The 18,483-nt window shown below is 37.8% G+C and overlaps 1 protein-coding gene across 6 annotated transcripts in view; it reads right to left on the minus strand.

Annotated features, from left to right (window-relative positions):
• The window catches only part of ARHGEF15 (Rho guanine nucleotide exchange factor 15), an 879,095-nt gene that overhangs the window by 358,086 nt on the left and 502,526 nt on the right, over nt 1-18,483 (minus strand). For all 6 annotated transcript variants that reach the window (XM_044077316.1, XM_044077320.1, XM_044077317.1 and 3 more), the window contains exon 3: nt 15,045-15,723. In XM_044077316.1, coding sequence (XP_043933251.1) covers nt 15,045-15,723 — 679 coding nt within the window. The remainder of the gene's footprint in view (nt 1-15,044; nt 15,724-18,483) is intronic.

Raw genomic sequence — 18,483 nt, forward strand, 5'->3', positions numbered from 1 at the left:
TGTTTAGAAAGCCAATGCCTACTGAATCTAGGTGGCTGTACCTGTAAGAAATATTTAACAGTTTGCATAGATTTAGCATTTTCCTCCATCTTTTTAAGAACTTCTGCTTTTTTGCCAAACAAACATTCTTGGTTTAATGGAGCATCTAGTAATTTTGCTTTGACATGGTCTGGCAAGATTTGTTCCTTCAGCCAAACATGGGTTCTCAGTACAGACCCAGTGACAGAGGCCCTGCAAGATGCTTCTAAGGCATCAAAACCACACTGCAAAGTATGTTTACTAACTTGGTTTGCAGAATGCATTAACTCTTGTAAATCTTTATTTTCTGTGCAATCAGGAATCAACAACATTTTCTGTTTAATTAGTTCCATAATATGCTGCTGGTACTTCAACATGTGAAACTGGCAATTTAAACTCCTGATGGCAAGAGTTGCAGAGGTATATATGTTCTTACCCCATCTGTCTAAAGACCTAGAATCCCTGTCCGAAGGGGTAGGGTTTTTGGCTGTAGTAGCCTTATTACCTTTAGGTCCCTGGGAAATGGTCTCTGGATCCACAGTGGGATTTTTAAAGAGAAATTTGTGAGAGTCAGGTACTCTGTAGTACCGGTCAGGCTTTCTAGGAGCTGGTGGTAAAGTATCAGGGGTAAGAATGGATTCCATGAAGACATCATCTACAACATCCAGGACAGGGGGTATTAAGCTAGAGGCCTGTGCTGAGGCAAGTCTAAAAATTCTCAGAGTCTCTTTTTGGACTGTGGGTAGTCCTGGCATTCCCAGTGGAAATGCTCTCTTAAGATATGAAAGGTTTCACCAAAAGAAAAGTCCTCTGGACGGGAGGCAGAGGGAAAGGAATCCTCTGCATCTGAATCCTCATAGGTAGATAAAGGTATGTCCTGGTAATCAGAGGGATCAGAGTCATCGGACTCATGGTCTGTAGAATCAGAAGGAAAATCATTTCTTTGTCTTTTAGAGGGGGAAGGCTGGCTTCCCCTAATTAAAGTAAAAAAGTCTTCAGCCATTCTAAGCATTTGTTTCTGTGACATGGAAGCTTGAGAATGTGCTTTGGTCATCGGTTTCTCAGGCATAGTGCGAACTCTGGGCCTGAGAAACTTGGTAGTTTTAGTCAGAACCGAAGTAGTCAGTTTAATACAAACATCAGAAGGTCTGAATACACCCTCAGAAGCCGGTGCCTGCACAGTGGCTCTGGACCCATCCAAGGTAGAGACATCCACAGGTTCCATAGTCGAAGAAGCATCTTGTGGCATACCAGACTCCAACTGGGTCTCAGTAGAGGCCTGCGAATGTGTAGAAGCAGGTATCAGGGGCTGCAAAGACATCTCACTGAGTACCAGCAGACTGGCGACTAGCTTAATGGAAGCATTGTCAGGAGTTGTGGACCTATGCGGTCTGTCTCTGTCTTTCTCCTTACATTTTTTTGGAAGATTGGCAGTCGATTGACTTATCGTAGCCATTTTGGAATACGGAGAATGAGAGCGAAAGAATTTAGTGACAAAGATAGCCCAACAATGAATAGTTTGGGCATTAAACAAGGCACAAAACCGACAGCGAGGAACGTCGTGGTCTGGGCCTAAACAGGTGACGCAGTAAGAATGAAAATCTCTGTGAGGTATTTGCTTTCCACAGGCAAGACAACTGTTAACTTTTTCTGAAATTGGTTAGAGCAAGAAATAAAATCTCCAACAGGGTACTTAGCTTTAGAAGACTTCAGGTTTGAAACTCGAAAAACGAAAATTTCAGGTAGCGGTCGACCGACACTTGCGAACTGCTTCTGCTTCGGGCTCCCGCACGGCAAGAAAAGCCGATGTAATGGCGTCGGCTGCATGTTTTATACCCCTGACGACCTGACGTCATGGAAGAAGCAACAGCATCCGACACAGAAATCCCAAGACTCAGGTATTTGGGCAGACTGAGGGCTACCTGCAGGCAGATAACCCAGGTGTGATTACTGCAACAGTGAAACACGAAGAACATCCATAATAATTCACATCTACCAATTTTGGCATTACCTTTGCCATTCTTTTAGCCATTATAGACATAAACATTTTATAATCAAGAGTTAGAATCAAAATGGGCCTATATGAAGCTGGATCTGATGGATCTTTACCATCTTTAGGTATTACAACCACCACCGCTTTCTTCCAGGATGTTGGTGCTTCTCCTCCTTTTAAAATACTGTTGAACAAATCTTTCCAGATCTTTATCACTTCCTTTTCTCCTAACTACCAAACTTCCACAGGAACAGCATCTATTCCTACAGATTGGTTATACACCACCATTTTATCTTATCTCATCCTAGGATATTAGCAATTGAGCCTCATCTACCCTTATCCTTGGCATATGTAATTCTTCCACATACATTTCCATTTATATTTTTTCTTGATTTCCACATTTCTCTGCTTTATACAGATTTTCATAAAATGTCCTAAATATTTCTAATACCTCTACAAGATCACTGGTTATTTTCCATGTTATAGGCTCCCTAAGTTTAGCACTAACCCTTTCTACTTTCTACTGCCTGAGCTGTTGTGCTAAGAGCTTTTGTGCTGTAGAGATATTATCAAAAAACAGTTGCTTAACAGAAATCTTTCTAAACTCATGCATATTATTGAGGTATCCCTTATTTTCTCTTTAGCACTCTGCAGTTCTACTGCTTCTTGTTCTTTGAGATTCCCCCTATTCTACAATACTTTAACTTGTGTCAGTCCCTCTAAATAATTGTTACTTGTTAACCATAACTCTCTTTCTTTTATTTTGACCCTATTTTCAACTCCACTTTAATTTTGTCTCACTCCCAAGCTATATTTTCAGAAAAAAATTCTATTTTCCCTAATAACTCCCACATAATTCCAACTATTCATTCTACAACTCCTCTGTACTTAACAGATGGGTGGGAAGCTCCAGTGTCGCATAGGATCATAGGCAGTTACTACGCGAATGACCTTGGGGTCCTTAAAGCCTAGCCAAGAGTTTATCCTCAAAAAAGAAACCTCAGTCAGCACTGTCACCCCTGTCAGTAAAGGACAAAGGTGGAACCCCTGGGACAAATTTACGGTTTCCCATCCACTCATCAAGGTTGCGTTTGAAGAGGGTCAGTGAGGTACTCTGTTTAACATGTATGGGAAGTCTATTCCAGAGACATGGAAGCCTCTGGGAGACAAACCTGTCTCTCCAGCAGGTTTTGTTGATATCGCATATTAGATTTAGGCCTATCGAGTGGGTAATGCGTGGAGTTAGACTTACGATATGGAGCACCTCTAGTAGGGCAGGGTCCAATATTGCCTTGAAGGTGAGACCCAGATCACCTCTGAACAAGCTGTATGATACCGAGTAGAGTGATAGTGATTTAAGCCTGTCTGCAAAGGATAGGTGTTAGAGGTCATGGATTATTTTTGTCAAGTATTTCTGTGGCCTTTCCAGTTGGTGCAGGTGTTTGGAGAGGTATATACCAAATGGGGCATTATACTCAATTATAGGTCTAATAAGGGAGGAGAACAGAGAGGTAATAACCTCCTTTTTTCTGGATGCAATCCATTTACTTATGAGATGAACCAAGTAAAAGGCTTTTCTGACCACCGCTGCCACAAGATGGTTGAATGTGAGATTGTTGTCAGCCTGAGTACCCAGGTCTCTCACCACAGGTTGTGTGCTTAGGGGGTTGCCGTTAATGTGGTAATCAGTAAGGGACGTGTTATTTGTAGAATGGGACAATAATACATTTTTTTACATTTAACTTAAGACCACAACTTTGGCACCAGTTATTTGCAGCTTTGAGACCTTCTTGCAGTATGTTAACATCGTCAGGGGAGTCAATGACAGCACCCAACTTACAGTCATCCACAAACTTGGTCAGCTACAGGCCCTTTGTCTTTGCCTGGACCTCTGAGAAGTATATGCAAAACAGTAGTGGACCCAGGACAAATCCCTGGGGAACACCACTAGTGACAGGCCTGCTGTCTGAGGTGGCAGTGCCTATTTTGACCTTGTGGGTCCTATCTGTGAGCCAGTTGGCTACCCATCTGACTAGAGAGGGATTAACACCAAGTTGTGTTTGCTTTTCAATGATGCCAGAGTGGGGGATTGTGTCAAAGGCTTTGGCCAGGTCAAGGTAAGCTGTATGTACTGACTTTCCCTCATCCAGGGCCTTGGTCAAGTAGGTTCAATAGGCAAGATCTGCCCCTGATGAATCTGAATTGGGTGGGGTCAAGTGCTTGGAGATTGCCTATGTCCTTTTTTATTTCATTACTCCACATTTGTATTTTAGTTACTGCTGGCATGTGATCTGAAATAGTTAGTGGATGTGTATTAAAACTCTCAATTAAATGCACACGTTCCTGTGAAATATAATTTTTGCTTAGCCTAGCTCAGTTTTTGTACATGGGAAATAATATGTAAAATTCCCTCTAAACTTCTACTACTGAATTCATGTCTCCTATACCATATATTTTCATAAATTTCTTCAAAAATGAGTACATCCTCACTGTTGCAAATGAAATTTCAATCCATGCCTATAAGTAATAGTCCCTGCTGAAAGCAGATTATTTCTCTCAGAATTTTCTTAGCTTCCAATGTAGCAGTTTTAGGTGGAGTATAAATACATGCCAGTGTAATCCTCCTGCCTTGCCAGTAGCCCCTTAGTACTACAAATCTGCCATTATTATCTTTTTTTTCTATTCTATCATTATTGGAGATCCTCTCGCAATTAATATAAGTACTCCCCTTTTCTTTTGTCTCAGATATTCTGTTGAATAACCATCCTGAAATCATTCCTTTATCAAATTCACATGCTCAGTTCTTTCCAAACATGTCTCCTGTAGCACAAGTATTTGCACTCTGCATTTTTTATATAGTTCATTTATACCATTCACGTTTAAACATGATATGCAAAATGTCTTTATGATAAGAAGTTATTATTCCCACCTGCTATGTATAGCAGTTTTTTTTAACATATCTAGTTTCATTTTTTGTGTTGCATGCGTACTTTAATGTTTGGCAGGTTGATCTTTTATACAGTTGTTTCTTATCATATGCATTTGAAACTATGTCACAGCTTACAAAACACAAACACAGTCTATTAACGTAATTAAACACAAAAAACTACATATATCTTCAAATAATGATGTTTAACTCCTAACAGGATCAACTGTCCCAGATTGACAGCCACACTCATTGTCTTGAATTAACCTGTAAGGTAAGATGCATGGTACAGCCTGTGCTTCCAGTACAAACTTCTCATATGGCACTGTGAACATTTATTTGCTAGAGGAAACATTTACTTGATCCACCTTAAAACATGTTATTAGATCAAGCCAATGGCCTTAATCCATTCAGTCATTCCTCTATGTAAAAGCAACAAAAAGTATATTGTTTTTTTTTTCTTATATCATGCGTTTTTGTCCAGACTTTTTTTCTCTTTTTACATCACAGGGCCTACATTTCTTAAAACTGAACAAGAAGAAAGAAAGAAAGAAAGAAGGAAAAAAAAAGGGGGGGGGCACCTGTTTACTTTAGCATCCCTATTACACACAAAAATAACTAAAAATGCTTTGCTTTATAGAATGCAGTATATGTCATGTTTTATAAACATACTGTTGAGAACAAAATTTGTTTTACTGATAGTTACCTCTGTCATTTCTCTTCCTCTCTCCTTAATACTCTACTACATATTAATGGCATGAAATAGGGCATATTGTAGTTCCCTACAAGTTTAACAAAGTTAAAAAAAACAATAATTCCAAGTTTTCTTGTTCCATAATATTTCACAAATGTAATTGATGCTTTATAAATCCACATTTAGTCATTAATTTCTGAGTTCCTGGCTTTCTTCCTTTTGATCATCGTCTCCCAAATCCAGTCTCTGGTTCATTTCCAACATACTCCTCATTCTTCTAGTCAATTCCTGTGTTTTCTTCTGTCTCTCAAGCATTTTCCTTTGGACTATTGGAAAAGGTTTCACTTGTACAGTCTCTATATGAGCTTTATTTTTGGAAGAATAAGAAGCAGAATCTCCTTCTGTTTGGTAGCTCACTTTTTGTTGGACAATTTTTTGCTTTTCCTCCTTAGCATGTTCTGCATCAAAAGATGACTCTGACCCTTGAGTAAAAATATTCTGAAGATAACTGGATACAGCAGCTTGAACCTCACTTCTGTTTCTTGAAATTCCCTGATTGCCAGAATAAATTTACTCCTCTTCTGCCTGGTGTACAGCGAGTAATCATTTTCCACAAACACTCCAATGTCTCCAACTTTTTAATACTTTGTCCTTTTCCCACAGTTTTGTCAGAATCAAATCTTTCAGCTGATAGGATTGCATTTTTACTATTAAAGGTCTTGGCTGCTTTCTCATGGCCAGGTTTGGAGCATACACACAACGTACCCTTTCAATTAACAATGCCTGCTGTGGAATTCCAACCAGTTCAGTTGCTTATTTGTGGTTTCATATAATTAATATAGTCTGTTCCTTCTGTTTCTCTGGTACAGCAGAAAATCTCAGGTTTTCCCTACATGCTCTGCCCTCTAATTCTACCATTTTTTGAACAGGTAGGGAAAATATAAAAAAGAGGGTACCTTTCTGAAGCAGTATATGAGAATATTTGGTGTGGAAGATGTAAATTTAGTACCAGGATCTCAGACAGAATTTACATAGTACTCTACGTGATACAATAACTGGGTTAGATTGAATATAAATTATATTTCACTGAAGCATGAGTATTTAATTGAAAGCTTTAAACCCATCCAAAAACTATATCAGATCTTGCACCAATAAAAACTAGGATAAAGAAGCAAGTTAATGATGTAAAACGTGACACTTGTACTTTCATCGCTATTTGTTAAAAAGAGAGGAATTTAAAACAATGAGTACTAGATATGATTTGAAAGTTATTAGGGAGGATAGAAAGCACTTCAGAAGGCACAGCTAGTGAGTGGATATAATGAAAATGGAGTTAAAAATATGACAGAAATGAGAGAGAGGGATGGAAAAGAAATAGAAATTATTTAGAGGGGTTGATGAAGGTTAAAGTATTGTAAAGAAGGGGAATATTATAGAAGAAATAAAGGAGCATTTGGATAGTATGCATGAGTTTAGAAAGTTTGCTGTTAAGCAGGTATTTTTGATAAAACTTCTAAAGTGCAAAAATGTTATCACAACAGCTTAGGCAGCAAAAGTAGAAAGACTTGTAGCCAGACTTATGGAGCCTATGAGAAGAAAAATAATCAGTTATCCTATAGCTGTATTACAGATATTCCAGACATTTTATGAACATTTCAGAAAACAGGGGGATATGAAAACCACAAAAAGGCACAAATGGAATATTTTATGGAAGACTTAACTATGCCAAAGGTAGAGGAAGAAGAGTTTCTACCATGGATGCAAGAACCATTGAGTGAGGGGGGGTGGATCACCCGCTCAGTTTTACAGCTGCAAGACTTTAACAACATGGAGTTTTAGGACCCAGCGGAGGACTCATGCGTGCACCGCACGCTAACGTAATTTAAACATAAAAGTGTGCAGAAATCTAATCACATCATTGCTGCAGCCAGAGTCATGATAAATTTCATTATTTAGCTGCTGTTGGAAGCTCCATTTCATTATTTGGGAAGCTCTGTTATTATTTAGTTTGTTGCTGGAAGCTATGATTTAGTTGTGTGCTCCATTTCATTATTTAGCTGTGTGTGTTTGTCATTATTTAGCTGCTGTTGGAAGCTCCATTTCATTATTTGGGAAGCTCAGTTATTATTTAGTTAGCTGCTGGAAGCTCCGTTATTAGTAGCTAGCTGATGGTAGCTATTATTTAGCTGTGTGCTCCGTTTCAATGGAAGCTTAGTCACATAAACACCACACACAAATATGCATGTAGGCATATGATTGTGTAGCTAGACGATCCTCCCATTTTACCATATTTTGTTGTACTCAACAACTTATTTTCTAAAGTAAATAAAAGAAGAGAAATATTATTGAACAGCTTTTTGATACCAATCCATACAGGACCCTAATGCTGAAACTTGCATACAGTCATTTACTGTTTGGATAGCTTGAAACAGGGAAGACAAAAGAAAAAAGGAACAGACTGAATTTTTGGCATTTATGCCTGACTACCATTTCCAAACAGATCAGATGGCTGAATTGTTAACAAAACACTAAATATGATGCTGCATTAAGTTACTGACCAACAGAGAAAAATCCAAAGCTCCATTATTAGCTGTTGGAAGCTTTATTATTAGCAGTGTGTATGTGTTTACTCAGGTTTAAACCCTGAACCTTGGATACAGGTGCCAGCATTCTCTACCCACACCACCACTTTTGTGATTCAGGGAGTTGAGTCTATAGCTCTCAGCTATCTAGATTTCACAGAATATTTGGCTCATACTTTTGGTCTTTTCCCCTTAAAATTTGTGGTTTTGTGGCAAAGCAGTGAGAACGGAATTCACTAAATAATGATAGCCCTTTAAGTTTCAGTTTTCCTATCTTTTTAAAACACATGGTAACACAAAACATTATTTCAGGAACTTTCTAAAGTTATACAAACAATATTTAAAATATGTCCCTGGTTTTGGGCCTTTGCCTCACCTCCCATTAAATTTTGGCTTTTTCCACATTTCTTCTACTGTGAAATTGAGAGATTTAGTTGTGTCAAGTGGATGGTGTAGTGGTAGTGTTGTTGCCTCACAGCAAGAGGTTCTCTGGTTTGATTCTTGGTGGGGGTGCCTTCTGTATGGAGTCTGTATGTCTTCCCTGTGTTTCTGTGGGTTTCCTTCCATGTTACAAAGGCATGCATCTGCAGCATTTCTCCCTGGGCCTGTGAAAATTCTTTGTTCCAAGTCGAACTTTCCCAGTAAACAAATGCTAAATACATAAAAAGGTTTACATGGAGCTGAGAGCTTCAGGGGAAGAAATGTTTAGTGCTGCTTATTCCACATCTGTTTGCATTGTTAGTAGCACAATAGGTAGTAGCCTTACTGTTGACGCGGAAGGCTGTGGGTTCTACTCCCACACTATGCAGATGGATTGCTGATACTGTACTGTGTTGTATTTTAAAGGGAGTGGATGCTACAGTCCTGTGAATGTCCTTCTTTGGAGGAGTTACCCAGTAGCTATGAACCTGTTATCAGTTTGCCATCCTTTCCCTATAGCAATATTACTAGCTTATCATTTTTTAATGTAACATAGGCAATTTATTCTTCAAGGGCAACAACCACTTTATTTGTAGATGAAACAATGACATATAAAGTTCTTTCCTAGCAGCAACCTCTTCATTAGCTAGAAATCCCTTTAATGTGGAATTATTTAGATGACTGCCTTCTGCAGAGATTTTGCATATTTACTGATATTGGTGGATTGTAATGATAGAAGTTTGAGTGGCCTTTTATGGTTGAGATTTTCTGAAATGGGTAGTTTTGTCATTATTGGTTCATACATTTTGTTTCATTGCTTACTAAGACATGGTGCAAAACTACAAATTTAAAACACATTCTAGCAGCTGGTGCTGTATTATACAAGGAATATAATTTAATACAATAAGGAAGGCAAATCAAATAATGCATACATATATGCATGGCCCTAAAAATGTGTTTGAAAACAGCCTAGAGGAAAGTGTGAAAGGCTTAAAATCATGGGCACATTTTAAGCTTTATTCTTGTTACCAAAGCAATGGATGAAGGTAAAACAATTCACACCACATTACCTTGACCTGGCTAAGCCTTTTGACACAATTCCCTACTCAGGTGGAGTACAAAAGATGAATAATGTAGGAGCAAACACTTGCATCACTAGCTAGATTGCCAACTTGCTGACAGGATGCAAGAGATCAAAATAGGGGAAAAGATCAGTCACCAATGGAGTCCCCCAAAGTTTGGTGCTGAGACTTTTTCTGTTTGGCATATACATCTCAAACGTAAAAGGAAATACCAAAGGGCTTTGTTCAGCTAAGTGTGAGATGACTGGAAGCTAGGAGCAGTTATTGATTCCCCAAATGACTTAACCATCATGCAGGAAGGTTTGTTCCAAATAATAACTGGTGTCAAAATCATGACATTGCCCCGTGAGAACTGACCCAGTTGTTTGGCATTTGGGAACTTGTGTGTACAGTGAACAAACCTTTGACCACCATGTGCCCAGAGTTGATCTAGAGATGCTGTCCCCCTTTACAAAGCTCTCATTAGGTCAAACATTTTGTATAATGCCCACTTTCGCATGTATCTGTCCAGCCCCATGCAACAATTAGAATACCTTCAGAGATACCTTACTAAAAGGATACAAGTCCTAAACAATAAGTCTTGCATGGACTACCTCAAAGATTTATTACTATACTCAGTATTCTAGAGAGTGCTTACAGGTGACATGTCTGGCATACAAGGCATCCTCCGACCTAATACAGATGGACCTACTGAACATCAGCAAGTCAAATGGCATCAGGAATACCTAGTCCAGGTATCTAAACTGAATGTTATGGAGAGTTGGATATATATATCACAGAGACTACCACTGTTCCAGAAAAGACTATCCATAAACATAAAACAAAGCTAATCTGTCCGAATTCAAATGCAACTTGGATCTAAGGGTGGGTAATAGAAAATGTATTCCAGGATTGCCCCTCATGCCACTAATAGAGGCAGTTCCTAAAAGCTGCATCCCTTACATGGGCCCCCTCAAATTATCTATGGTATGATCACAGTTATTCTCACTAGGGCTAATATACAATTATCAGCCATGAGATAGGTAAGACCAATCAGAAAATGTTAATTCAAGCACCAAAAGGGAATTAGCTAAGCCTAAAATGTCCTCCAGGTGAATCTATGTTGTGTTAGTAAATAGTTATAAAAATTTGCTCTTTTTAGATCACTAAGTGACCCTCTCACCTTCCGTCCCCCCAGTCTTCAACAGCTTCCTGCGCCACTGGTTTCAACAATTAATAACTAAGATAGGAATGAAACATAGTGATGCATAATCAATCAACAGGGAAGTTTCCAGAAATAGAAGATCTGGAAAGTTTTGTCTGACAATATTTAAAAGGTGTGTGTGTGTGTGTGTTTGTGTGTGTGTGTGTGTGTGTGTGTGTGTGTGTGTGTGCTGGCACTAAAATCTTGGAAAAATGCTATAGTGACTATGTTACCCAAAGAGGATAAAGACCCTTAAGATCTGCAATGCTTCATATACGCTCATTTCAATTTTAAATAATGAGTATAAAATCTCTGTGCCTATACTAGCTAAATAAATAGCAAAGGTGTTAACAAAGTTGACTGACATTTGAATGAATGTAGTTTTGTGAAGGGAAGGCACACGCTTGACAACATTAACAGAACAGTGATAATCCAGTGGGGAAGCAGAAAGTAAGAAAACACAACACCACTACTTTCGGTGGATCCTGATGCAGACTAATGTTTGTTAAATTCAGCTGGGATTTTATGAGTAGAGCAAATGGTAGCATTTACATTCCCAGACAGACTAACAGGGTTAATAAAGAGGACATATGAAGGGTTAGACGCAAGACTTAAGTTGGAATAGTTGCTCTCTGAGAAGCTGTGTTTGAACAGGGGAACCAAGCAGGCATACCTTCTTTTTCTAGCGTTAACTACTTTACATTTAGAGTTGTTGGCAAAGCAAATAAGGGATTCAAAAACTGAAGGCTATATCTGGTATGGTACTCAAGAAAAGTTAGCTGTATTTGCAAATGATATTGTTTTCCATTTGATAAATCCAGGAAAAAGCATAATCTGGTGTTGCAGAATATTTTGAAGCAGTTTCAATTCTTTTTGGAATATAATATAAATAAGGACAAAACAAACGCTGTAGTGTTAAACTATGTACCCATAAATGAATGCTCTAAAATACCTGTATTTATGGAGACATGATAAGATGAGGTATTTAGATGTTTGGATAGAAAATAGTTCTTTAAAGGCATCGATGGATATGTGGGAAGAAACTAAAAACATAATACAAAAATTGAGAAACTGGAAAATCCTGCTTATGGATATAGAACTTCCACTGAGTGACCTCCTAAACCTCTTGCATCAGAGGCACATGGAATATATGCAAATGATCCTTATGAACATTCAGGTGTTTCAGCTAATTGGCGATTCTGAATGCTCATGACTTGTTTTGTTGTTTTAATGGAGAATATCAGGCCAATAAAGCCAAACCCTACTAGCTGTGGATATGCATATGTTGGCCTTAATATCCACAGCTAGTGGGGTTTGGCTTTATTGGCCTGAAATTGTCCATTAAGGCTGAAATATGCACATCCACAGCTAGTGGGGTTTGGCTTTTTTAGCCTGAAATTGTCCATTAAAACGATGAAACAAGTCATGGCCATTCAGAATCACCAATTAGCTGAAACATCTGATGTTCATAAGGGTCATTTGCATATATCCAGCATGCCTCTGATACAAGACGTTTGGGAGGTCATTCAGTGGAAGTTCTAGCTTTGCTGGAGTTTTCATTTTGTTTTTACTGATTGGTTTCTCGGTGTCCTTCTCACTCACTGTTTTAGTTTGTTGTTTGGAATATTTTTGCAGTGACCCTAATGATAATGGACATCAGCTGGGTATAACAGCCCTGTGTTTGTAATGCTTAGTCAAACACTCTGTTTGTGCTGTGCTGATGAGGTCATAACAAGGCTGAAATATGCATATCCACAGCTAGTGGGGTTTGGCTTTATTTGTCTGAAATTGTCCATTAAAACAACGAAACAAGTCATGGGCATTCAGAATCGCCAATTAGCTGAAACACCTGATATTCATAAGGATCATTTGCATATGTCCCATGTCCCTCTTATACAAGAGGTTTGGGAGGTCACTCACTGGAAGTTCTAGCTTTGCTGGAGTTTTCATTTTGTTTTTACTGATTGGTTTTTCAGTTTGTTGTTTGGGATATTTTTGCAGTGACCCTAATGATAATGGACATCAGCTGAGTATAACAGCCCTGTGTTGCTAATGCTTATGTACATAGCTTGCATGGGTATATACAGTGTTGATCATTCATTGGAAATAGACATAAGCTTGAATATAGTAGAGAGAAATATAACATTGCAAGGGATACTGTAATATTACCTGTGATTTCTAGTAATTAAAACAATGAAAAGAGGAGGCAGCTTAACCATGGAAATTTTTATTCATTTATTTAACATTTGTTTACCGGGAAAGTCCAACTTGGAATGAAGACAGTTAGCCAGTATTAGAAAGGGGGAAATGTTTGATTTGTGATTATTTCACAAACACTGACTTGTAAGAGGAATAAACTAATGCTATACATTCATCATCAGACTCATTACAACTGTTTAAAAATTGTTTGGATAAGTGGATGGGGAAATAGTTTTTTTTAATTGATATGGAGTCTGTGTTATAAATGGCTTATAGCCTAAACATAGTTATAATGAACATTTGAATGTAATATAGTATGATATATTAGTTGTTGAGCAACTGTGAATTTAGGACTGAGAAGTAAAGTAATTAGGAAAGTAAAAATGGTTGGGTCTACTTGGATTGTTATAAGGAGTATTAGTTTTGGATAGAGGAAGAGAAAGAGTGGTGAAAGTGTGACTGGGTGGGGATGGGGAGGCAGTAAGACAGTGCAACAATACTGCAGTCATTTTCTCTTAATAGAAGTGTAAATGACTTGCTGTCTCCTACCATATGCAAATTCATTTTGATTAGAGCAAGTTTAGCCCAAGCACACATTTATATATATATATATATGGTTTTCTATTGAAATGTCGAACGACACTACATCGACTGTACTATAGTCGAACACGGAAGTTCAAAAATAGTATTGTCGACGACAAAAAAACAATCTAGGACTGTGTTTTAACATGGGTCAAGGTAGGGGAGATGTTTGTAGTTCTGAATAATACTGAACACCTACCTCGACCCATGTTAAAACCATTCCTAGATTGTTTTTTTGTCATCGACATTTCTATTTTCGAACTTCCGTGTTTGACTATAGTACAGTCGATGTAGTGCCATTCGACATTTCAATAGTAAACCTATATATATATATATATATATGTCCACATGGACAGGCACACAATAATTAGATTCCTTTGTCTGAATATATTAGTGTACTGCAATCAGAGTAGAAAGGACAAACAAAGTAGGACTACCATCACCAGACTATACTGCAAAATACTAACAACTGCTAAAACATGCTATGACATACACAACTTAACTCACTTAAATAGATGGGATGAAACAACAAACATGCAATAGTCTCATGTAGCTAACATAAACAGCAAAGGATGTTACAATGGGTCAAGAGATCTCGTGTTCAGGAGGAATGTGATATAACAAGAACAGAATCAAACTGTAGACACACAAATACAAATAAATAAATCAACCTACCTTGGCATTCTGATGATTCCATGAACCTCTTGGGGTAGGGCACAAATACAAGAACACTGGTTACATTTACTCAATACTTGTTAGATTTACTGCAGCTATGGACACAACACTGTAATTGGAGAAACGCAGAAAACTGATACTGATGTCTCTCTGCATCATTCCATGACATGAACGCCTACATTTTTCTAAGCCCCCCAAAATGCAGACAGCATATGTAGTAAGTACTGGATGTGTTGGCTGATGAATGAGTATAACTCAGTAAGCCACTGGAATGAACCATGGCCTTGTGCATTAGGAATTCAATGAGTCAGACTGCTGTCCTTCCCCCTCACCACGATGAATACAACACCCAGGCAGCAGACCTGAGGAACATGTGCTCGACCCTTGTAGAAATATTGCCATGGGAATAATGATGTCTCACACCTCTCACCATGCATTTGGATCAGCTAGTTCAACGTTGCACTTACTTCAGGTGCTGATGGTTACCAGCGCCACCTATCAACACTGTCCCAAAGTAGCCAGAGTAATGAATACATCCTTAGGAAAACGTGGAGACAGGCATGTGCTTTCTGAATTCAAAAGTGTTACAAAACATTTCACTATACTTTTTATAAAATATATATTTGATTCCTTACATTTAAGACTATATAAAAACTGCTTTCATAATAATGCCTGTAAAATGAAACTCACCTGGCTGGTTAGGTGCTTCAAGCTCAAGATTACTTTCCAGACTTTTGTGGAAAGAAAGTGTTTCATTACATTTTTCTGTTTTGTCATCCTGCTCTGCAGAGACACTGCTGCCTTCAGCAAGCCGTTCTGGAGCTGCAAGCATGACCTGTGTTTCTCCACTGCTAACAAGTCTAGCCTTATTGTATTTCTTATATGGGGTCATCTCTTTGGCCAGTGAAAATGAGTTCATGTCCTTTGCTGGCTTACCATTTTGTAGTTTTGAGTACTGAGGAGGCATCTGAGTGATTTGTTTACCTTCTGGTCCCAAAACCTTATCAAACTGGTTAACCATCTTCTTAACCTTTCCTGATTTCTTAATAACACCAAGTGTATTACTTTTGGACTGTGCAGTTCCAGATTCCTCATGATGTATGGTACTGCTTCCAGTCTTAGCCAGCTCAGTGGCAGCATCTTGCATCCTTTCAGTTTCTTTGATTTTGTCATTATCCACAGTGTAGGTGACATCTTGGCCAGCTAACTGAGGTTTTGGAGCTAACTGAGGTCGAGCCCTCATTGGTGCAGCAGCTTTTATCACGCGGACAGGTTTCTGGGGTAAAGGTTTTGGGGGGTCCCAAGGAGAGAAGGTTCCAGTGGATGTCATTTTGTCTTTATGCTCCTTAGGAAGGACTCTTCCACCTCTCTGAAAAAAAGGAGGCACATACGTTTAATATTTAATGTTAAATATATAACAAAAGTACATAAACATCACAAATATGTTATAAAGAGTGAATTGAATGAGTGGTTAATTAATCATAGTTATGGTGAACACTACATCTGACAGCTATGCTTTAATGTTGAGGTTGACCATGTCTGTTTCTGAAATGGGGTTAATTAATCATACTTATGATGAGCAGTACATCTGATAGCTATGCTTTAACGTTGAGTTTGACCATTTCTGTTTCTGAAATGCATTAAATCTCTTCTTTTTTACTTGATGTAGTAAATAAAACCCACATTCACATATATAAGACAGACACAGATGTTCACATGTTCTAGTACCTATGCATCTGTCTTTAGAGTTCTGTGGAAGAGTTTGATACACAAATGTGCACAGCTAATTTACTTTTCCCGAAAAGCAGAAATCTGTTTCTAGCAGAAAGATTTTTTGACCAGAAGATAAGAAAGTACAGACAAGAGAGACTGAAAGTTAAATAGTGCCAGAAACTCTTAGAGAGAATGGAGGAGACACTCAGCCAGCTAGGTGGAGTTCTGATGCAGTAGCATCAGAAAGGGAAAATGGGTGAAATAGCAACACCAGAAAAAAGAACCATGCTAAGAAAATAATAAATGATACATCTATAAATACTTTAATTGGGACAACCTGGTTGAAACCTTAGTTTTTTTAGGGCTCCTAAAATGCATTCACTTATTTACACAGAAACAGAAAGTTCTGTGGTTTGAAAGTTTACAGCTGTTAAAAGATTTTTGTACAAGGGAAAAAAAATAGGATTTCTTAAGGATTGAATACGTTTGCTTGCTCAAATGTGCAAAACAGGAAAGCAGTGACTGCACAATTCAAAAGCGATGAGGTGACTGAAACTGAAATTAAAGTATTTTCAGCAGAGTATGTTCCAGTATTGAAACTGTTGCAAGGAAGGGGGATGAGAAGATGTAATGGATCAGGGTATGAAAACTGGGGTAACAATGAACTTTGTGGAAAGCAATCTCCAGCATTTATCTTCTACAATTATGAGGAAAGAGGAAAAGGGGTGGGGTTATAACGTATGCTGGACATCCAAAACTGCGTTATTTTTGTGGAAGTGAACAACATCATAACACATTGTGACAAAAGAAAATGTAATAAGTGTGGGAAAAGAGGGCATACTGTAAAATTTGTTAAGCTGAACTGTACAAAATACATGAAAAGGGTTATCTTTTTTTTAAACAAGAAACATCTTTATTAAATTATCACTTATGACATAGGCAATCATACATTTATAAAAATGAAAAACAATATTGACATATTTTTCATTGCAAATGTTATATACATCACTTATAATCTATCCACTGTCAATCAAACATCACATAGCTAATTCAATTCCTGCCTTCCCTTAAACCTCACTCCTCCTCTAAAACATTATTCTGCATGTATTGTTCCCACAATTAGCATTTTCTATGTAATTTGCTCCTACCCTTTTCTAAAGATCCTACTTGCAGTTCTTTAATCTCTGTTACTATATTCACTACTTTTAGTACAGTTGGTTTAGATTTTTTGATTTCCATTTTCTAGTAATTGCTTTTTTTGCAGCCATCAGAATTAAACTCAGCAATATCCTACTATGACTAGGCAATTCTGATTCTATATAACAGCTAAAAAAAAAATAATTTCCTTAGTTACACCATTTTACTCACCCAGTGTTTCTGATAGAATAGTTTGCAGGGAATATTTAAAGTATGCCAGCTCATTACACTCAAAAAGCATGTTCTTAAGTAGATCTTTCTTCCCCATCACACCTTCAACATTTGCAATCTACTTCAGGAAAAATTCTGTATGCTTGAGGTATAAAAATACATATGCAAACAGTTCCAAACATAGATCTCAAATCTTTGGAATTTGTTTCATACTTGGGAGCCATACATATATCCCCTATTGTTTCTTTGTGAGCTGCTTATCCAATCTTTCCTCCCAATCCTTTCTAACCTCCTTTGATTGATTCCTATAGTTATCATCCAATATTTTATAATCCATACTAATTATCCCTTTTTAATAGCAGCTTATATGCTAGATTCTACTAAAAACTCTGCCAGTGCTGGTGTTTCACTTAGGATGCCCCTATTTCTTTCTCTTTGCCTATACTCTAATTCCAATCCTTGATAAGAAAGGCAATCTCTGGCCACAAAATACAAATGAATTCTTAGCCTCTTCCCGTTCTATTACCTTTCTATCTCTAATTATTTGCTCCAAATGCATTGGTTCCTTTGCCATTTTCCCCAGTTAATTCCAGTCACCTATAGCCTATTCTCTGCACTGCTAATTGTAGTCATCCCTATTGGCAGAATCTTTTTTGTCCATTCTCTTTGTTGGCTTAGTTTATAGAATACTTTCTGCTACTTAATGAATATAATATTCCGTATGGTTATTGATATTCTCCTTAAGGATCTGCATCCAAAATCCCAACCTATTTTTGTTTTTTTTAGCTTCCCCCTGTTTCATCATCATCTCTTTCCACGTTGACTTATAGCTGTCTGCTTGTGCTATGTATAGGAGCCTTAACTGTGTAGCTCTGACTTCAAATCAGGAAATCCCAAAACCACCTTGTTCTTTTGGAAGGATCAATTTATCTCACTTGACTGTTGCTCTCTTCCCTTTCCAGATAAAATCCTTCAACTCTTTATTAATTGCTATACAGAACTTCTCTTCCAGTTGAAAAAAATATACCTGACCTGTGTATAAAACTAA

The sequence above is a fragment of the Protopterus annectens genome, chromosome 7.part0 (genome assembly GCF_019279795.1).
Source record: "Protopterus annectens isolate FY-2018-M chromosome 7.part0, PAN1.0, whole genome shotgun sequence".
Lineage (NCBI taxonomy): Eukaryota > Metazoa > Chordata > Ceratodontiformes > Protopteridae > Protopterus > Protopterus annectens.